The sequence below is a fragment of the Orussus abietinus genome, unplaced genomic scaffold (assembly GCF_000612105.2).
Source record: "Orussus abietinus isolate OABI.00-Male unplaced genomic scaffold, Oabi_2.0 scaffold17, whole genome shotgun sequence".
NCBI classification, from domain to species: Eukaryota; Metazoa; Arthropoda; class Insecta; order Hymenoptera; family Orussidae; genus Orussus; species Orussus abietinus.
In genome coordinates, this window is record NW_019395988.1 from 10,465 (window position 1) to 32,393 (window position 21,929).

At 45.9% G+C, this 21,929-nt stretch overlaps 1 protein-coding gene across 6 annotated transcripts; it reads left to right on the forward strand.

Moving 5' to 3' along the window:
- Positions 1–418: 418 nt before the first annotated feature.
- On the forward strand, positions 419–21,672 carry LOC105702392 (baculoviral IAP repeat-containing protein 6). 6 transcript variants are annotated; one of them, XM_012429923.1, is made up of 51 exons: positions 636–682; positions 1,307–1,348; positions 1,438–1,626; positions 1,747–1,991; positions 2,104–2,443; positions 2,575–4,087; positions 4,178–4,358; positions 4,447–4,665; positions 4,757–5,180; positions 5,280–5,427; positions 5,536–5,686; positions 5,759–5,983; positions 6,066–6,320; positions 6,511–6,790; positions 6,888–7,049; positions 7,156–7,452; positions 7,546–7,760; positions 7,898–8,054; positions 8,189–8,380; positions 8,455–8,669; positions 8,895–9,148; positions 9,570–9,757; positions 9,859–10,046; positions 10,141–10,279; positions 10,402–10,561; positions 10,708–11,074; positions 11,148–11,274; positions 11,356–11,514; positions 11,591–11,754; positions 11,952–12,180; positions 12,310–12,610; positions 12,682–12,857; positions 12,980–13,181; positions 13,254–13,481; positions 13,567–14,094; positions 14,177–14,447; positions 14,545–14,804; positions 14,886–15,168; positions 15,251–15,636; positions 15,755–15,904; positions 16,011–16,185; positions 16,393–16,538; positions 16,613–16,855; positions 16,947–17,168; positions 17,276–17,497; positions 17,558–18,886; positions 19,132–19,352; positions 19,519–19,758; positions 19,832–20,020; positions 20,103–20,237; positions 20,309–21,672. In XM_012429923.1, the coding sequence occupies exons 2-51, from the start codon at positions 1,346–1,348 to the stop codon at positions 20,642–20,644; spliced, it is 13,629 nt and encodes a 4,542-aa protein (XP_012285346.1). In that variant the 5' UTR covers positions 636–682; positions 1,307–1,345; the 3' UTR covers positions 20,645–21,672. The 6 variants fall into 6 exon arrangements, with proteins under 6 accessions (XP_012285343.1, XP_023289753.1, XP_023289754.1 ...); XM_012429920.1 differs by having other exon boundaries at positions 419–682; positions 1,307–1,626; XM_023433985.1 differs by having other exon boundaries at positions 419–682; positions 1,307–1,626; positions 11,151–11,274.
- Positions 21,673–21,929: the final 257 nt, after the last annotated feature.

A 21,929-nucleotide genomic window follows, 5' to 3' on the forward strand; every position in this document is an offset into this window, starting at 1 on the left:
ATATAAACGTTTCGGTTTGTAATTACGAGAACAGGTGCACAAATGATACAAGAGACGTTACAGATCGTCCTTTTCTAACACCAACTTCAATTTTTCTTTACGAGCACGCGGTTTTTAATGAACAGTCTTCTTATAATTCGTTGCAATTTAAATTTGCCGCCGACATTTTTCCTAGCACTACCTCTCGTCCCCAACGGCACCATATCCGCAGGGAAGCCACTAATGTCCACCAGTGAACATCCATGTTTTACATTCCAACCAATGTCTATATTCATACACGTAAAATTAATGCGTAGGGCGTTTGCCATTGGTTGGAACTTCAGATATCTTCAGCTTGAAAAAATGGTATGTCGATGTTGATAGCTTGTAGACAAGCGATTGTTGGCCACATTCACGGCAATCTACTTACTTTCTACTGAAAGATGGCGGTGATGAGTGCGCCATGTTTTTTCTGACGTTCGTGCATTAGACATTTCTTTGAGGATTGTAATTTGTATGAGCAAGATGGCTGATGATGATCCATGGTTATTAAAAGAAGACGGTTTTTTGAATATAGAAACTGAGTGCAAAAGCATAATCTATCATCCTAATTTAAACGTTGTTCTAATTACTACTGGCAATGCACAAGTGTACGTTTTTGATGTCAATTCAGGAGTGATTTTACAGCGATGTTGTTTTTCTGGTAAGCATTTCGTAGAGTTGAAACGTTAATTTTATTAGAATCTTTGGTAATATGTCCTTTGAGGACATTTCTTGCCACATTTGCAATATTTCTGCAACTTGGCAATGGTCAAGGTCGTTTATTACCCACTGGAGGAATCTGTCGTCGCTTTTGGATTTCCCTAAACCCTATTGTACTTCTTCCATCGTAAGAATTTCTTGTCTCTCGTGGTGTTGGGACGTATCGGTTCTCATTTGCAAATCTGTCATATGGCTACATATTACGTCGTGTTTATTTGTGAACACTGGGAAAGATAATGCGCTAATTACACCTTTTCCTTTATAATAAGTTCCACCGATTGTGTCCAATTTATAGTGACAGTTCCATTAGAGAAAATATATAATACCGTGATGCATGGGTATAAGAACGTAACTTTTGTTATTGTACCAGTAGACCGACCCATTCGAAACTAAAGCATTTCATGGAGTTGTTTTAGCATGAATGGTGTTTATAACGTCCTGACTTAACTATAGCTATGTTGTGCGAATAAACGTTAAGTGGATCCTTTAGGTGGATTTGTTATTTACTGTCTTTTACGTGTACAGTCGTGTACGGGTGCTTTGAGATTATTATTTTATGTTAAAGGAAAAGCTGATGGTAAATTACAAGGAGTATATTTAGCCGATGGTACAGACAAAATTTTATATACCGATGGGCGTGCCATTGGGGTACGCAGTGACTATAATGGCGTACTTCTGTTAGATACGATATTGCAGACCCCTGTTTCTCGCGGTGAAGACATTATTAAGCTGGAGCTCCTTCTGTCGGAAGCTATATTGTTGCATCAATGTCTCCGTTGCATTGAATTACCTGGAATTGATCATGTACAGGAAGTATTACAAGAATTATCTGGTAAAATTCTCATGGCCCAAGCTAATCAGAAAAAGGGAATTAAAGCCCAAAAGGTTTGTTTCATTTTTTTCTATTATCCGTTATTAAAATGTCCGACTATAACAGACATTATGAGACCATATTTTGGGCCAGTAGTAAGCACCTCCTACTTGAAAAGAATTTTATTCTTTCAGTGGAACACGGTATGTTTGGAATTACCACATGGAACTTTAAAGTTAGTATGCTCAGGTTTGGTAGTGGAATTAAAGAAACGTAACAGGTATATTTCTGCGTTACCAATTGCCTCGGCTATCAACGAACGATTAAACGGCCTACTGCCAAGCCTTGCGTTAGAAGGTGGCCCGGCTGACAGGGAATTAATGTTTAGCGAGGCAGCTCGTCGTTATACATTCTCCAAGTGGCCGCACATGAATTACAAGTGAGATGTATACAAATGTCTAGAATGCTGAAAAATGAATATCCGGAATGACTACTTTATACGTTGATTTGTCACTGAAAATATTCTCAGAAATTATGTTAACGAATTTCAGATGGGCACTGCCCGATCAAATGGCACAAGCTGGTTTCTATCATCAACCCAATTCGACAGGAGATGATAGAGCAATGTGTTTCACTTGCAATGTATGCTTGGTGTGTTGGGAACCTACCGACGAGCCATGGTCGGAGCACGAACGTCATTCACCGGCGTGCCCATTCGTTAAGGGCGAGTATACTCAGAATGTACCACTTTCCGTTACATTGGCTACCGCTCCTGCTCGCCAATCCGAGGACATCGTAGACGTGATAAGCACGACAAATGTTTCCGGCCTTGTGGCCACTGCCTCTCACAGTGGCTTTGTAAATGTTTGGAATATCAGCAACCAATTCAAAGTAATTATCTTTTTTCACATCCAATTTTTGTACTGAAAACAAGTCCAGATGGGTTGATATTAATAACGGCGCTTGTAATTGTACTTTCGTAATCGGTAATTAATTATTCTTCCTTCTGTTTTTTTTTCCAGCAAGAGACATCTTTCTATGTTTCATTCTGCGAGCAAGAAGGCAATAACAAGGAGTGTATACAATTTTACGCAAGAAATCCGACAACATCCTACCTTCCCAGTCTTTGTCCGGAGACTGATCCTTTATCCGATTACAAGCCATCGAGTTCTCATAAATTGCAACTTACAGCATTATCCATAGTTGGGAGTTCTAATTCAAGGAAAAAGGAAGTAAACGGTACCTGTTCCGTTTTACTGAATCCTATCGAACCAGCGGAAAATAAAGTCAGACCTTGCTTAGTGTGCGGCGTGTCGATTGGTGTTAGTAATCAAGTGCAAGTAAGAACATTAGAAAACGTATGGGCAGCCTCGACAGACTTAGCCCCCTCGTCATCCTTGGTGCGTGCAATGAACAGTGCAAACAGTGCAGCCAGTGATACTTTAGATATAATGAAGGTTGCCGATAGGGGCTCGTCGACTCTTTCTCAACATCTAGTATTGTATGATTTTCACCATAAGTCGGTCTCCACGCATCCTGTCAAGGAAGATAGCACGAAACAAACCAAGTCCAAGAAAACGTTATCGGGAACTGGCACCAGTGCTAGTTCTAACGTTGGACGCCAGGAGAACATGTATCAAGAATTATTTCTTGGTCAGTTTTGGTACGAGGTTCCAGTTATCGAGGATTTGGACTCCGAAATGGTCGTGGGCACGCATTTCAACGGTGTGTATCCGACTACTACTGTCACTGCATCGTCTTCAAATGGGATATTCTCAACTCCAATAGGAATTACTGTACCGTATTCGTCGAATCCCTTCGATGCCAATTTCAATCCCATTAACTCTTCGGAACAGTTTGCTTCGACGTCCGAAGTTTCTGGCTTAAACAAGAAAACCTTTGATATAATGAAGGGGTCAAAGAGTGAGCCAGTCGCGGTACAGGTTGTCGGTATAGATGCACCGGACTACCTTAGAATAGCGTACGTTACCCCACTAAAGGATGGTAAGCACCTTTACGTAGCTTTGTGCCCGACATCGGATACCGATTTCAATGATCCTTCAACGTTTTCCAACACCAATCGGATGGATGTTGACGAAGAGAGCGAACTTTTTCCACCTAAGAGTTACGTTTATTGGGATCAGAATGAGACACAGTCTGGAAAATTGATCAATGGCGATGCGCGTCACTGTGCGTGCACTGGGAACGCGATATTACTCGTCTACCTCTTGGACTTTTCGGGAAAGGTCGTTAAATTGGTGCCACAGCCCATAGTCAGGAGAGAACTACCGGAGGATCAGATGCCCGTCGAACACGTATTACTGCCGCTGCACGAGAAGAATAAAGTTAGCTACGCGAGTACTGCTTCGACCGTAGCTGCTCCTACCGGGACAACGGATGTTCAAAAGCCTTGTGGTCAAGTGGCCTTAGTGTGTAAAGACGGCGTCGTGAGGCTTCTGGATTTAAGTACCCTTAAGACTGTCAGAGAAGCGAGATTGGATGGAAGGAAATTCATTTCTGCAGCGTACTGTACTAGTAAGGGATAACAAATATCTTATATATATAAATGTACACATTAGATTCCGTTACTCCTTCGGCTCTGTGACAACGCGTTCATTATTTTAGGCCTAGAGAGATTGTGCGTTTGCACGAACGACGGAGTCCTTCATTTTTTTACCACCATGGAAGAAGACGAGTCTGTGGAGGAAAAAGAGGACGCTGACGACATCAACATGATTTCGGAAGCTTCACGGTCTGGCAATGAAAGCACTGCTCCGAGTACCTCCACCTCTTTAGCTACTTACCAGTACGTTGTGCCAGTATTTTTTGTCGAGTCGACGAGTGTGTGTGTATACATATATATATATATGTTTCAAATGTCACCTTTCTCCCAGGGAGCAGATAATAGCGCACAAATCAAATTTGACATATTCGGATTTGAGAACGCTTTATGAACTTACAAGATTTGGAAGACATTCGCCAGCGTATTCGGCAACTGTACCGCCTTGTTGGAGTGAAATGATGCAAGCTCAAAGGCAGCGGCGTCATCCGCAACATCTTCATCAATTAGAGTACCAACATCACACGCGCACGTGGCGTTTGCAGAATGACGCGTAAGTTTTAGCCGAAGCGCGATTGAAATGTGACCAATCGGGTGATCATCGACTGGTGATTTAAATTGTTCTTTTGATATGTCTTGAATAGAACCACATGGGACGAACACGTATTCGAGCTTACTTTACCTCGAGACGCGCCAGGTAGCGTGGGTCATGTCGACGTTCGATTCAGTTTACATTCCCCTTGTTCGGAGCTTCCAACGATACAAGTCACTCTTCTGAAGCAGAATATAACTGGGATCGGGCATCACAAATCACCTCTTACTCCGGTCGATGAGAAAATAGATTTCAGTTTGGGGATCGAGCAGAGAGGCGATAATCCGGTTGTCACGGAGGAGTATCAACGCCAGCATAATACAGAAGTTTTGTGTGGTCCTATTAACTTGCAGTGTTGTACCGATCTCTCTGATCATTCTGGGTGTGTCTCCCTTACGAGTCCAAAATTGTTTCGCACCAAGGCAAGGACCCTGCTCGTTCACATCAAGGCTTCAATGGATTCCCTAAAGGATAGCGTGAGTAACTGCGAGATAAACCCAGTATCTGGAAATTAAAATTAAAGAAAAAAAAAAAAAGAAGCATTAATTCCAAGCTAAGCAATTGACCGGTTACAGGCTCTCGCTAGATGTAGAGTCAGTGCATTCGATTCGAAACCACCAACGTCTAAAAAGTTGAGGATAGACGAAGCTGGTCCATTTTTGCCTGGAGCAACGGTGGAACGACTCGCAGCTAGTGCTAATAAGAAGTTCGAATATTATATCGGTAACGTGATATCTATAAGTTATGCGTGTAGTTGGTAGACTAATCTCTTGATGGGAAGTTCCTCCTTCGTCGACATTACCGAGAATCCTTTTACAATTACTTTGATAGGTTGTGACTGGATCCACGAGATTTCAATAACAGTTAGATCACTGCATTGTACAAATATTCCTAATGAAAGGTCGCAAAGGTGCGCAATGTTGGAGTCCAAAACTTGCATCGAGAACTTGTTGAATATAGCATGTCTACAGACAGCCGACAAGTAAGTGAATTAAAACTTGAGGTTATCCCGCAGCAGAACGTTACGTCTCATGTAATGATGCGTTCAATACAGGTCTCCTGTAATCCAATCGTTAGCTTTGGATATTCTAATATGGATTGCAGCAATAAGACTTACTAGGCTACGAACTAGCGAAAATAGCGTAGATTCAAAAAGGAAACAATTGGAAGTAATACGATGTGTCCAGGGACGACTCTCAAATCTATTACGCAGTGGTCTTTTGTATGCAGGAAGCAGTATAGCTCACAAATGCGTGAAACTAATTATTTTATGTAGCGAGTAAGTTATATGCGTGACTCCTTTCCCGTTATGACATTTCGGAGAATGCCTTGCAATTACTTAAATTACATTCTTACTTTAGGGGTCTTCATAATTCGGACGATTCGTCACCTTACTCATTCGATGAGGCAGTGCTTGCAGTTTTAGTAACGTTGCTGCCTTCAATTTGGGGCGTGCAGTGGGCTGGATCTTTGCATTGGTTGTCCATCCTCATTACCAGATTACTCCCTTTGGATAGAAGTCACAGTATCGCGCAGCAGTGCGTCACTCTTGTGCAACAGATTGCATCAGAAATGTTGAGCCGCGTCAATCCTTACCACCTTTTACTGGCCACAAGGTATGGAGATGATTTGTTTCTCTCTTTCTCTCCTTTCTACTCTCTTTTTTCTCTTTTTTCTCTTTTTTCCTCTTTTCGTTCTCTTTTCTTTTTTCCTAAGGAGAATATGTTGTCATATAGCACTGTTCGAATTTTTCATGGATTAACGTTAACGCAGCGAGAAATGTGATTAATCCAATTCTGATTTCAGATTTGGATTGTACAGTTCTCCATTTGAGACGGAGCTCTTTGATTTAGAGCCTCCGATGCCACCAAAATTCAGCTCGATACCTTTAACTTATGCGAGTATTGCAGCCGGGGATCAGATTGGGGCATCGGTAACCTCAAATAGCGCTCTCTATCCTCAAGACTCGATCGATTTGCGCGATCTCCTTACTTTGCCGGCGTGTGCCACCACGGAACTTGTCGTTCCGGGAAAATTGAAAGTTCTTTGCGCGAATCACAACATGAAAGGACTGCTTGAGGTGATGGTATAAAATGTACATTTGAGCGCAGTCTACTGTGTTGCATCATAAAGCACAGTTTCCAAAGTATTCGACGTTACGAAAAGTACCCATTTCATTTCAGGTAGAGCCGCTTCACTTTACGTGTCACGCAGCTTCCGACGGTACGAAAATGGAAAAAATTGATCCAGCCATGAACACTGTCAATATTGGGACGACTTTGTTCGACAGCGCAACCATAAAGAACAGCAATGCAACCGACATTAAAGTCCTTCACCATGTATACGTAAGTTTCATCGCGCGTCCGCATGCAATAACTTCATCTCTAGTAAATGAGTAAATAACGAGCTAAGGTCATGTAAAAAATTGTTCATATACATTTAATACTTTAGGGAGAAGATGCCACCTTTCCATGGGATAGGCTATTATGTTGGCCTTCCCAACAAGTGCTGGTTGTCGAGAGAATGCACTCTGGAGCTCGTCGATTTGTCATTCTTGATTTTGGGTCACCTGTACTACTAACCGACTTGATGGTTCCCTCGTGCAGTGATTTGGTGTCACTGTCAATTGACATTTGGGCAAAAAGCGAAGAGAGCGATGGCACGCGTCTTATAGTTGCCGGTGACATCGGAAGCAAGCCACTGGTAGTGAGTGATCTCCAGCCACCTCCAGTGTGCAGATATCTTAAGGTACCCGTTAAACTTTGTACTTGCACGAGGCAACTATGATTTGCAATTTGACTCAGTAGCGAAAGTAAATGTGACATAAACCATTGAAATCAGATCACAACGATAGGCCGCTATGGGATGTCCACGACAAGATGTAAAATTCCACTTGGAATGTTTTATGGACACATGATCATTTTACCAGGAGAAACTTACTCGGAATCAACCAACTCTCAACCGAAATTTGACGGGATCAATGACTCCTCTTTGGAAGATGCGGTCGAATCCCAGTGCACTATTCTTTCCACTCTCGCAGAAGACGTTCAATGCAGGTATTTTGATAATTTGTTAACGGTTCTGCGATTTGCTATTGCTGGTATAGGGGGGAATCCAATATTAACTAATTAAAGATAATTCCTTTCGTCGTTTACGTGTAAATATACTTGTGATGTTCCATTCTTCATTTCAGATTCAGTTTAGCAACGGAAAGACTGAAGAGTCTCTTGGATCCTTTACTATCGACTGAAACCTCAAATGTCATGCACATGCAACATTTCCTGCACCGCGGTAAGATATCGAGCGAAAATAAGGAACATTCGTCTAGTAAAATTCTTGCCACATATCATGTAAGTACTATGGATGAAATACCCATTTTTATTTCTGCGAGTATATATAATAAAATTACGATCGTTGGTGCAATTAATCGTTTATATTGTTAACGTGCTTACATGTGCATGTCTATCCGTGTTGATATCCGTAGGAGTGCATTATGTTTCAACATCAACTAAACGTCGTACGCAGTGTGTGGCGACGGCTCGAAGGAAGAAATGGATCTCAGAGTATACCAAAAACTTTGCTATTAAATGTCCCGAGTGACAAACTTCGAGTACTCGGGGAAACCATGTTGGACATTCTTCTCTACGCGGTGTACATAATTGGTCCTGTGCCTAGTGTAAGTTATCCGCATTCAACTACACTTGTTCCGCACACAGAGAATCCTTCTAATCGGAATTGTTTAACTTGCAGATACCATTGTCTTTGAGCGAAGTATTTACACCATCCACTTGCGAGCGGTTTTTTCATTCTATATGCGTAGTTACTCCAGCTCCACGTTTACAGCTTTACGCTGTGGCTACGTTGGCTCGCATGGCTGGTCATCAGCCATGGTGGGGTGATTTTTTGGCCAATATGTTGGTCAACCTCTACTCGGCATCGTCTACCTGCATCTTTCCTCAAGATAGGTAAGGAAGGCATCAAATAATACACCAGGCAGTTCTCAAGTGACAGAACGCCGTAGAACTTAACGCGAGATATTAACCACTTTCTTTTACGGTGTTTCTTGTGTGCCGTGCAGCTGACCGTCCGTTCGTCTCGTTGCGTTTCTCACGCGTTGACTTATACGTAGAGCTCGATCAATTTTTCATCGCATTCGAGAAACTTGACGTCTAATCTGCGCTGATTTTTAGGGTTTTCATTTTGCTAACATTTCTTGGACGGAAGTCATTGATCGCTGGACCTAACAAGTCCTCGGTAGTAGATGCGATGGTTCGCACTTTGGGCAAACTACTGGCGCCACTGTCCAATGGCCACACATCCAGCTCGAACCGACTGGACACAACCCTGATTGGCTGGGTTCTCCTTTTCTTATCCGTGTGCTTAGATACAACTGCGACTCATTCTTCCTGTATCGAGGAAAGCCACGAGAAGAATAGGGAGCAAGGTACCTCAAATATTAATGACCCCACTCGTTAAGCCGTTACCTCGTTTACTCGAAACGTTCGATTTTTATAATCTTATAATTATTAATCCCGTGACATGTCTGGAGAAATTATTCTTCAAGGCCGAGTAAATGAGTAAATTGGAAGGGAAACGCTAAAGGACCGTTCCTTGTTAATTCGTAATGATTAACACTTTCGGGGTTTGTAGCCTTGAGTATAATCGACTACGCCAGATGATGTGGCAACTCTGATTACTTGAAATATCTCATTTACTTTAACAGTCGGCAAAATGTGTTTTAGACCGCGTGTGAACAATGAGGCGACCCGTTTTACGAACACCCTGTAAACAATTGTACATATGTGTGTGTGTGTACGTATATATATATATTTATTTATTTATTTATTTATTTATTTATCTAAAAGGATTCTCCTCACGGTGGGAATTTATCCAAGGAGAGTCGGCGATGCAACGGAAATTCATGAGTGCCAGTCGATCGTCGGCTTCCCGGAATTATCATCGAAAGATACAGAAACGGCTGATGCATCATAAACAACATCTTCAGGATCTAGAGCAGGCTAAAAAGGCTTTCCAAGCGTCGTCGCAAGTGCAGGTTTGGGTGCATCAATCGGAAGCCCGGAAGTCATAACGTTCGGATCCCTTTACGTAACTCGGACATTTTAATTTTAATTTTCATTTTCATTTTCATTTCAGGCGTGGTCGGCGCTTTCATCTCAAACGGCCACATTGTCCAACAAACTGGAAGCTGCGTTGAAGTCGCAAGAACGTTTGTTCAAGAAATCGTTGAAGCATCATACTGTAAAATACACGCATGATTTTCATTGCGTTAGGAGGAACGACGTTTCCCGAAATTCACGTCTTCCTCTGCAGCCTACACCTAGGTAGTACTTCCTCTTCATTTCGATAGAAATATTTATTTAATATTTGTCTGCTAATTTCGACGGTGTATCACACTAATTAACGCGTTGATTGCAGTAGGTCGGATGGGACGGATGTGGACATAGACTGTTTGACCAATTTGTTGTATCAACACGTACTGCCAGTAGCGCGTGGCCTCATTGCTCTGATTTTAAACAATGCATCTAATGTGGACATGTTTCTTCTAGCGTGTAAGGTTAGTTTTGTCATGCGTTGGCTCGTGGTAATTATGTCTCCTAACGATTCACGATGCGATCAGCGATCAGTAAAGGAAGACGTAAAACTGTGTATCATTAAATGTCGTACTTTGCATACCAGGTAGTTGCTAGGCTAGTGGTATCCACGCGCCCTGCAATTAGTTTGGGTGAGCTTATGACCGAGGAGCAGCTGTTAAGATTAGTCAGACTGGCCACTGGGACCTCCGATGCCGCATGGTCTTCGCACGCAATCTCGTGTCTCTTGCAAGATCTTTTGGAAGGTAGGACGATTTTTCGTAATCGCTCCGGAGGGTTCGTCATACTTTGAACCGTATGAAATCATTCCGGTTACACGGATTCGCGATCCGCTCGAGATCTTTATACCTAACTACAAAGGGCGTTTTCTCATACTTGACGTCTCGTGCAGGTGGAAGATTGTTTCCAAGACCTTCGGTGCCTCCCGAGGAGAGCCCCTCAGAGGAGAGTTTCGAATCCTTCGTCAGCGAAGATAGCAGAGTGGTGGAAGAAGATCCTGTGGCGGGTACCAGTTCTTCCGCTGCGGCCTTGGGAGCCGAAAAGGGCGACGGCGAAGTCGACTGCGACGAAGACACGCAAGATAGCGCTGCCATGACGCTGGGCACCGTTTCTAAATCCAATGGTTTCAATTTACCTTCACTGTTGGAATCGGATGACAGCGACCTCGAGGACTTTTACGATGACATCCTCGAACGCGGTAGGAATCTATTGAAGAAGGGAAATACTGCGACCAAGTTACCAGCCTCAGCTACTTCAAAGTAATTTTATACATTATTTCAACGTATGGCATAGGTACTTCCAAACATCTGTGTAATTGTAATCTGAGTTTAGCAGTATTTCTCTGGCAATGGATGCAAGGTTGGAGTATGGCATTGAAGCAGGCGTGGAAATTTCGTTGAGAAGACTTTCTACGCTCGGCGCGTATAACTTACCCATCAGTATAATTGCGACCGTGCACGTGAGTGAAATTATACTTCTAATGTACATTCAATACCCGGCATTGAGAAAAAAATTTGCGGCTAAATGAGATTCTTAACAGGCACCTGCAGAGCCAATTCGTCCCTCACAGTCTACATCGAGAAACTCAAGTTGGAGCGACAACAGTTCCGATGCTTGGAATCCTATCAATCCATTGCCATCCAATCTGTCGATGCTCACCAGATGCTTCGACGGCATCTTCACAGACTTGTACTTACAGGTTTGCTAACAATTATTACAATTACATTGACGTGTCGATGTGCTATCGTGTAAGTTAATTTGCTTGATTGTAATAGGCTTCGGGGACTAGTCTGGAACTAGTTTTGCAACTGTGGCTCACATTGAATTTGGATGCGGCATCTGGGTTTTCAAATTGTGCTGCGCAGTTTGATCCATCTATAACGCCTGATATCCCCTTCAATTCTGCAGCTCTTTCTGGCCTCGTATCGGCACTGTCTTGGTAAAAATATATTATTTCACTTACGATGTTATGACGTCTCGTTATTAAGGGTTCTATCTACTGGGAAAGTAGCAGCTTTCCGGTTTACCGTCTAATAAGTTTTTTGTTAGTATTGGATCATCGGAGATAACGAAACCTTGATCTTTATCGCGATGCGATTTCGGTCAAATAGAATTTTCTTCGTTTAATGAATTCAGGTATCCTGGTGTATCGCTTCGAGCGTGGTATCTAGCGTTACAATGCTTGACGCTTGCCAGCAATCAACCGACGCAAACAGTGCCAGAGCATGCAGATGTAGCTACGGATGGATTGCTCGGAGGCATGGCAAGCTGCATCGTCAAGGATAGAAGTATAGGCCCGATGCTTCTCCGATTTTTGTCCGGTAATGGCTTAAACGTGGAAGCCACCGACAAGCAATACATTATGGTAAGATATTTAATATCTTGCGTGCACTTTTATGCTATGGAATTAAAGAAAGGTAAATGTATTCCTAAATTCGATAGGAGCAAACGACTCTATAGCCAAGTTAACTTTTATGTATCGCGTTATCTTCAGGCTGGACCCACGGTTTGTCAGGCATTGCAAGACTTTTTGGTTAGGCTGGAAATAAGATGCGACGTCAGGACACCGAGCAGTCCCCTAGGAAATGCTTTGAAGGATCTGCTACTCTGGGTGCTGTACCAACTCGTACAGCCAGGTGGCGCGCTGGTCGGTCGGCGGGGTCCTTTGGATGCTCAGTGCAAACTCATTACCTCCTTGATTAATCTGAACTTTACGAATGCCGATTTGGGAACGGTCATGAGCATATCCGAATGCGTCGGAGTCTTGGTTGCTACGTACATCGGCAGATCGGGAGGTGAAGAGAGTACCTTCTTTTACGTTGACGTTTGAAACGGATTTTTATACATACGACTAACGCGTTTGCAGTCGGTGTACAATGCGGAGGAGCCGGGGATCCAACTCCTCAATCGGGAAGTTTCGGTGGTTTATATGCTTCCGTCTTTGGTGGAGATGCAAGACATGGTCGGCCAGCCTCCTGGAACACGCTGGTTGTCGCGTTAATCAAGTTGGTCTGCCGTCTCGTTCAGACGCCGCTCCCGAATGTAAGTTATTTTTGCGGTACCTTTTCGTGGGCGATTCCAGTGCGTTTGTCCGTTCGTACACCTTGTTCGTTCACTTGCTTCACCGAGGCATCGTTTATTACCGATCATTTCTATCCTCGTAGTCCCGCTGTTCCCAATCGGAAGGTGCAACCGAAATGGAAATCGGAGACGAGGCCCTGCGCCCGGGAGCAAGCAGTAATGGTTGCCAAACGAGTATCGATACCTCTCAAACGGATGAATGTAAAGTGGCAGAACAGCAAACTTGTTTGCGTCCGCAGCAGACTGGCCTGAACGTGCCACACGTACCTTGCGTGGCCGACACCGGTAAAATGATTAATTACCCGCGGATGTAATTGAAATAGTTCCATTCAACGTTGTGCTCAATTCGCGTTACAGTGCTGCAGCACGAGCCGACGATGATGCGACTATTGGCTGCTCTGGGACATAGCAGTGGCTCGTCCTTGGCTATGCTTTTAGGCGAAGGTCCTGGAACAGGAGCAGCCACGGAACTTGGCGACCCAGCTTCGGTTCCAGATGCGACCTTTCAATTGCTCTCGACGCTCGCGCAAAAAGCCAGTAGCCCCATGTTGGTTCTAAACCCGTTGTATCGGTACCTTGCGTCCAGTGAGTTTCGCCATTATTACCTCGATATTTCTGATATTTCTACACTCGTATGCAAAGTACCGAGTCTCATGCCGATTATTTTTAGCGCGTGGCTTGGATGGTTCGTCCCGGCGAGTTAATGTCATGCAATTGTCGGAACCACTGTTATGGTATATACTGAAGGTACTCGACAACGAGGCTTCCTTGGCAGTTTTTACGGCCATGGGTGGTGTAAGAGTACTGTGCGAGAACCTTGTAAGGTCGAATAGTTCCGGTTGCGGAACCGGCCCGGTTACCGCTGGAGTAATTGCTCTCGTAATGCAACATCTTTCGAACGTGCCTACCGCGACACCCGTAGTCTCCGCCAGTAGCAAGAAAACGACGAACAATTTGGAATCTTACGAGGACGGTCTGATGAATTTTGCTCCGCTCGGCACGATATCCTGGCTCAATCCTACGGCACAACCGGCAGACGTGTTGATACAAAGTGCTGCACCACACCGCCGTGCCAGGACAGCTGCGTGGACGTATCACTTTTACCAGGACGAAGCTTGGGTTGATTTGACCATAATGTTGCCATGCGCGGTTCTGTTGCGAGAAGTAGAGCTTCAGCCACATCTCACGTCGCTCTCTAGTAAGGGGCTGAATATAAGTTTCAACTTGAAGCTCAAGTTTCGAGACACCCTAGGAGTTTAAATACATCCATTGTATTCCAGCGTGTCCATCGGCAGTGGCTTTGGAGATTTCGCGCGAATGCAACACAGCCATGATGCCTATTTGCCCTCCGATGCCTACGGCAGGCTTAACTTTCATTCGTATTACCTTATCGAAGCCTGAAATTGCCACCGCTGTGCTGGTTCGCCTCTACAAACCTCGGGATTCTACCAGCATTGGTTTGAGTCAGATTCGTTTATTGGGTACAACGGCTTTCGGCGAGATTAAGACCAATAACGACACGATAGATGAAGAGCAGCTGACTAAAACGAGGTAAGCGAAGCTCGGAGTGGCGCTCGCCGTTGACAGTATCGTTATTTAGAACAATGGTTTCATCGGTTTTAATAATAATGTTACCGAATTCAAATAGCTTGGGGTGGCTTCGTCTCATCCATCAGTGTTTATCGGTGAGCACACTAAACGGAAACCTTATGGAGGATGTTCTGAACTCGGCAGCTTCCGTGGAAGGATTGGTAGATGCTTGTTGTAATCTCTTGTTGCTTCCCGCTCCGTCCCTGTTCACCTCCAACCTGGAGAGGGTCCTTCTGCAATTGGGTCTGCATTCCGAAGAGTTGGGTCTCCGGCTTATTAACTTTTTACTCGACAACAGGTCGACCCACGCGTTCCAAGGTAATTAAGTCAATTCATATTTTTCCCTTTGACGTGGGAATCTCAAGTGATTCCTCGTAACATTTTTGTGACCGTTCGCAGTGCCGGGAATGAATCAGGAGACACTGACTGTCCAGCTAGTTGTTGAGCTTTTGCAACAACTCTGCACTGCTAGAAATTCTAGTACCGAGGCTCGTATGTCCGCCGTGTTATCCTGGCTCTACGGTTCTGCAAGAAACGCCACAGCCCACACCCCGGGCACTGCCAATTTCGTTTCTCCGCCAGCGGTGTATATTCACTGCATATCCGCTATCGTCTGGAAAGTCCATAATCAAGAGGGACTTTCGTACGATTTGCAAGCATTGCTCAGCGACGATATCTTTAAGTGAGGCATTTTTCCCTTCAACCAAGTGCGTTCACTCCAAAAGGAAGTGTCAGAGATTTAATTAATGACCGTTCCCTAACAGCGCTTTGTATCGATGGACCCTGATACTCGAGGCACACTCCGCCTTGAAACAATCCATTGACGCCGCCTTATGTGCATTCAGTTACGTTCGTCCATCGTTGTTTCCGTTGCTCCTGCAAAGGGTGCACCTGTTGATGCCGAACCTGGCTCCTGGTCACTCCGCATCCATTTCCGACGACCGGAAGGGAACCGAGGGCCAGACGGATGATAAAAAAACAGAATTCGATGCTGCGGAGGGACACTGTCGTCCTGTATTCCTGGAGTATCAGAAGTTACACCTTACGGAGGGCCAATTGCTTACGGTCGCCGCTGCGGCTTCTTCTTCGTCTGGTGTTCAACAGCTCATAGACTCGAAACTCCCGGCATTTCTCGTTGCGTTGATCACAGGTACTCTTCTAGATGTTTGTGTCGATTACTCATCGATCTTATCTTTCGACTTTAAGACTAATCTCGATGACTCTGCACGTTTAAACATCTCGTTGTCAATGAAACGCATAATTTGCAGAATTCTGCGACACGGAAAAGTCCAAATTACAGCAACAACAAAGGAGCACATCAAACGAGACGTGTCATGGCATTAATTCTAGAGGCACTGCTAGTATGACGGACAATGACAAGGCCGAGGAGTTTACTCGACAATCGAGCAATTATTTCGGTAAGTCTTGGTTGTTCTAAATACGTCAAAGTCAACGCAGTGAATAACTTGGCTAGGTCAACACCAGGGCAAAAGGGCGTAAGTGAATGAATATCTTATCTCGTAGGTAATCAGTGTGCAACGGAACCAGAAAGCATCGCCATGGTATTAGAATTCCTATCGCTTGTTTGCTCAGAGGGCAGGATGAGAGACTGGTTGGGAAATGAAGGTCGAGGATTCTGGCTGCCGCTTTTGACACTTCTCAGCAATCGTCCTATCGAGAATCCTTCGGTAACTTCCAGGTACTTGCACAGAAATACTCGACTCGTCGCAATTGAAGCGTGGGAAGGGGAAAATGCGCGCGCGTAGTTGAGAAAGAAAAGTATGAGAGAGAGAGAGAGAGAGAGAGAGAGAAAAGGAATTGGCTTGACAGAAGTATTATTTAACGGCATTGGGCGCAATATCGTCTTACTATGTTTTTGTTGCATCGGAGAATTAAATGTTCACAGGTGTTCGAGACGAATCGAATCGTATACGAGTCTGGAAAACGCTACAATCAAATTCTTGGCTAGGTGTTGCTGGTGCCATCCAGTTAATCAGAAATTATTGGCCGAGCTGCTCACCGATGTCATTTCACAACAGAGAATTCCCCCGAGTAAGTTATTCTTTCCTGGTTTAACACAATTGCCATGTTTGATACGATACACGAGGCGTTTATTTTTCAAACAGACGTGCGGTATCTCCACGGTATTTCGGGGTTCACTAGAAGATTAATACTTCAATTGTTACTGGAAGGAGAAAAGGTTTTAATCGCTGTAACATCAGACGTTCCGATGAAACCCACCGATAATGGAGCAAGTCAATGTACTCCATCTATGCCTCCACACCCAGCACACCCGAATGGTCATTACCACAAGTTACTCTACATGTCAACGCAATCAACCGTCGCCGACATATTGCAACAAATATCTGGTATGTACAAGAATCGTGTGCAGTGCAATCCTTCGGTTTAAATATAAAGGAAGGTTTTTCAATCGATCGTCACTTTTATGTACGGACGTAGGTACGTGGTTACTCATGCTTCTACCGAGCAGTCGAAAAGGAAGCGAGGCAAATAAAAGCAGTTCCAATCGTTCACGGGAACTTTGGGAATCCGGGATGGCGTCGGTGGTAGATACCTTGAGCGTTGCGGCTGGAAACACAGCGAAAGACAAAAGAGCGAAAGAAGCTTCAAACAGGTCTCAAGCCCGAGGCCCAATTTTGAGGAGACCTCGCACAAGCATAGGTAGGACGAAGAATTCTACCCCATCGGTTGTCGATGACCGATGGTTGCGCGCGTAAAAAATATATTTACGTAATATCCCAACGTATTCCCACGTCCAACGCTAACAGATGGAGTAGGGACAACGTCAAAGAGTCACAGTAGCGGCATGCAAGCAAATTCGACAAACTCGAAGGCTCAGCAATACTTAATACACGCATCTAAACCAAATACGCCGCTGCCGCCGCAATTAACGATCGCTCAACTTTTGGCTATCACGGAAGACGCTGGGGTCTCCCCATCCGAGCCGTGCGTGTACCTGTTCCTGCGTCAACGCAACAAAGACTCGAAAGGTACGCTCGTACAAATTGCTACGAATCGATGGCGGTTACCTCGGGCTCGTTCTATTTCAGAGGAGCCGGCCAGGTCGAACGGCAGCGAGTTGCTGAACTACAGGAGCATCGAGTGCTCCTTGGGGGTCTTCAGCACCGGAGGGGGCTTGGCGGTGCTGGCCAGGCACCTCCCGTTGATATGCCCGGATTCCGGAAAACCTTCGCCCGTCGTCGAGAAGTCTCCGTCGACGTCGCAACTTGACACGGGATGGGTAAAGGTCGAGGCCAGCGACGACGTATACGAGGACGTGGAAGAAGCAGGAGTCGCTGGAGTATCGAAGACGTCGCCTCCGGCCCCGCACGTGCCGCCGCACTCTCTCACGGCGTTCGGTCTGTTCCTGAGGCTTCCTGGATACGCCGAGGTCCTGCTGCAGGATAGAAAACGCGCTCAGTGTCTGCTAAGGCTGGCCTTGGGGGTGTCCGACGACGGAGAAGGAAGGGACATGTTGAGCTCGCCTTTCGCGGCTTCCTTGCCAACGTTGCCGTTTCAAGTGCTGAAGCAGCTGCTCGACGCGACGCCTCCCACCACTGACGACGGGTACCTCCTTCGCCGCATCAGCATCGAGGTCGGGGCCGTCTCGTTGCTCCTCGATTGCCTGGCAATTTTCACACACCAGACGGAATACAACGAAGGCACCGAGCAGCGAAACGGCCATGGCGGCGGACGCAGCGACGACAAGTCGCACCTATACTGGGCCAAAGGAACTGGCTTCGGCACCGGCTCTACCCAGCAGTCTTGGAACGTCGAGCAGTCCTTGTTGAGGCAGCGCTTCGAGGAGGAGCACGTAACCGTGCTGTTGCAGGTCTTGGCCAGCTACGTCGGCCCCGAGGGCCAGCCACAGCCGGATCTGCCAGCCCCGTTCACGGACCTTTTGTCTCGCTCGTGTCTGCTCCCCGCGCTGTCGTCTTATCTCAGAAACGACTCGGTCCTCGACATGGCGAGGCACATCCCTCTTTACCGGACGATCCTGCAGTTGCTCAGGGTCATGGCCCTGTCCACCCAGCTGGCTCCTCTTCTTCTTCCACGGGGGAGCATATCGAGCGATCCCTCCGTCATCTCGCTCCTGTCGAACATGAGAGACTGCGTCGACACGTACATGAACAAGGTCAATCGTACTCGCGGAAATAATTTCAAGTCCATCGCAAAGGGTGCCGACGACTCCGAGCAGGACGAGGGTTTGGCTACTCTAATACCGGACATTCAGGAGAGTGCCATTATCGTGCAGGGTGCCACCGCGAAGTTGGCGGGACTTGGAGAAGAGTCGACGAGGCCAAGTTCCGCGGCTCCCGAATTACCGTTGCGCTCCATCGAGCAGCGTTACTTGGAAGTCATGAAGACCCTTCAGTTTGGTTAGCCACTTATACCTCCTACAGCTTACCGTTACTGCAAAATGCGACCTACAGGGTGTAACGGAATCAATGGTCGTAGCTCGTTCGTCATAATTGTTCGAAAAATAGCCAGCTAGACGGAGAGAGCACGCCGGTCGTTGCCTTGCTTCTCCGCGGCCGAGAGCCGATTGGCTATTTTTCAATTCGTTTTCTTTTACACCCTGTATTTTCTTAATCCGAGTAACACGACCTCCATCCACTTGCAGATACGTACGAAATGATAACTGAGAATTCTGAGGGTGGAGGCTACAAGTTCGTCGTGTCTTATCATTTCGAGTCGAATATGAGAGCGGCAGGTGAGAGGAGTCATCCAACAAGGGTGAAGAGACTAGCTCAGGAAGCCGTCACCCTTTCCAGTGCGCTACCTCTGTCGTACAGCAGCAGCGTCTTCGTCAGGTGCGACGCGGACAGGTTGGACGTTATGAAGGTACATTAGAACGGCTTTCGAGTAAACTCGGTCACCGCTGACGAAATAACCGAGGAAATAACGTAGCGCAGAGGAAACCCCCTTCGATACGATGAACGGTGACGGTGATTTATATAAGTAACGCGCAATAATCTTGTTATACCGAACTGACATAATCATTTTCAAGGTGTTAATAACCGGACCAGCGGAGACGCCGTACGCCAATGGTTGCTTCGAGTTCGATGTCTACTTTCCTCCGGACTATCCCAACAGTCCCATGTTAATAAACCTAGAAACAACTGGCCGACACACGGTTCGCTTCAATCCCAACCTTTACAACGACGGAAAGGTGTGCCTTAGCGTTCTAAACACCTGGCATGGGCGTCCGGAGGAGAAATGGAATGCTCATACCAGCAGTTTCCTTCAGGTAAAGTCTCGTTGGTTGTCGGTCACGAGTGCATCACTCGACGTCGTCTGCTTCATCGTTCTTCTCTCTCAAGGTCTTGGTATCCATTCAATCCTTGATATTGGTTTCGGAGCCGTATTTTAACGAGCCAGGATACGAGCGATCCCGCGGGACCTCTAGCGGAGCCCAGTCTAGTCAAGAGTACAACGCCAACATCTGTCAAGCCACCGCAAAGTGGGCGATGCTTGACCAAATACGTAATCCCTGTCCGTGTTTTAAAGAGGTATCGGCGACCCTAGAGACATTCTCGGATCGAGGAACCCTCCAAGGTTGACCCCCGGCTTAAATCTACTCGTTCTTCGCAGGTTATACATACCCACTTCTGGTTGAAGCGACACGAAATAGTTGCTCAGTTGGAAGGGTGGATCAGAGACATGGAGCTACACGGGACCGACAGACGATCGGCTCGTGCCATTTCCTTAAACGCTCTAGCTTTGAGGGTAAGGGCTGCCTAATGGTCCTACCTAATGGTCCAAAGGAGTCCGGTTTGCTGACGATTCGAATCTTTCAGAGGCACTACAAGCTCCTGAGGGAAGAACTGAACAAACTGCCAACCCCGGAAGGTCTGGAGGATCTAGCGGAGCCCCTCCCGTCGCCAGGCTCGCCGTTGGAATTGTGCGGCACTTCTGGGACAACGCCCACGACCAGTGCCCATGGCCAGGTCGTACTGGCCACTTCGGTGGGTACCATTTCCATGCCCTCGATTCCCTCGACCACGTCCGTCTCGAGCATAACGTTAAGCAATGCCGGTAGTCCGATCACGAACGCTAGTGCCAGCAGTCATGTACACCATGACATCGACACCGACGTCGAGATGGAGAAGATGGTCTCAAAAGTGTGTGAATAGTTGAACGGTGTTAATGGAGGTTGTTGGACTTTTTCAAGAGTCTATTGTTAGCGTTACGAGCTGTATAACGGACCGAGCGCGAGCCGACCAAACGTCCACCCCGACGTTTGGATCTCGCGAGAAACAGCAGCCGAGAATCCCCTGAACGGTGTAAGGGGGCTTGTCTTGCCGTGGTTGATTGCAGGACGAGCGAGCCGGCTTTCTTACCGTTACCGAAAGAACGCCGTGCCCAATGGAAATTTCACGTAGCTGCTGCTATCGGATATGTATTCTAGCCCGTACTTTCCCTACTAGAAGTATCGATCGTTATACCACGTTTAAGATACATGTTCTCGGTTTATTGTAGCTGGTACTCCTACGCGGGAAGTGATTAAACGACTCCTCGTTTCGACGCGCGTATGATGCGTACAGGTAGAGACAGGGGCGGGGGGGGGGGGGTGTATCCATAAGAAATGTACGCACATTGGAATCCGATATTTTCACAAGCGGTCGTAGTCGATAGCGGATGACCGGAGGCATCGACCTCCATCGATAAGAACGTTCGACCTTTCGACTTGACCTCTCGGCGCCGAAATCGACTGTAGAGACGCGACCGGTCGAACGTGTATTCCAAGTCCACTCGGGTTAAAATTCGAGTAACTCGAGTCGATGAAACATTCGACTCGTCGCGTCATTGATTCGGTCGGCTACAAATGACATCTCTCGTGATTGAATAAAAAGGTGAACGGGCGCGTTGCGGTTTCGGCATAATCACGAGTACCGGTCTTTGGGATCGCCACATATTGTGAGTACGTGTAAAATATTGCAAACGATAGGATAATCGAGAGAGATACTTATTGTACGCTTTCAAACTACGGGAATGTAAACGAGGTGAGACATGCATGCGACGCAAGAAAGAACAACTTCGGTCTATCTATTCTGTACCTAATAAAATAGAAAGTAGCGGTGTGTACGTATCCTGATAGGCTGCATATCACCCTAAGCACTGATTGTCCCGAAAGAATAAACGATGCGTTTTTTTCTTTTTACAACATGTTGATTCTAGTAACTTAATCGGAATATTCGACGAACTGCCGACGAATTAGAACTCGTCCGGGTTTTATTACCGAGACAACTCAGAACGTTGATTCTTCGGTAAAATCATATTCAGTGCTGGTAATCTGCGGTTAACCGTGAAGTAACGATTACAGGGTGATTCTCGTTACCAATTGCCGACTGTTGTAAATAATTACTGATCCTATACGTGTTTATAAATCTAATGAGTACTGATACAATGCCCGTATAC

Coding starts and splice junctions, on each gene's coding strand:
- LOC105702392 (XM_012429920.1), top strand. CDS start 496: ATGAGCAAGATGGCTGATGATGATCCATGGTTATTAAAAGAAGACGGT. Junction 5,181..5,279: donor TGGATTCCCTAAAGGATAGC/GTGAGTAACTGC, acceptor GACCGGTTACAG/GCTCTCGCTAGATGTAGAGT. Junction 7,761..7,897: donor GCAGAAGACGTTCAATGCAG/GTATTTTGATAA, acceptor TCTTCATTTCAG/ATTCAGTTTAGCAACGGAAA.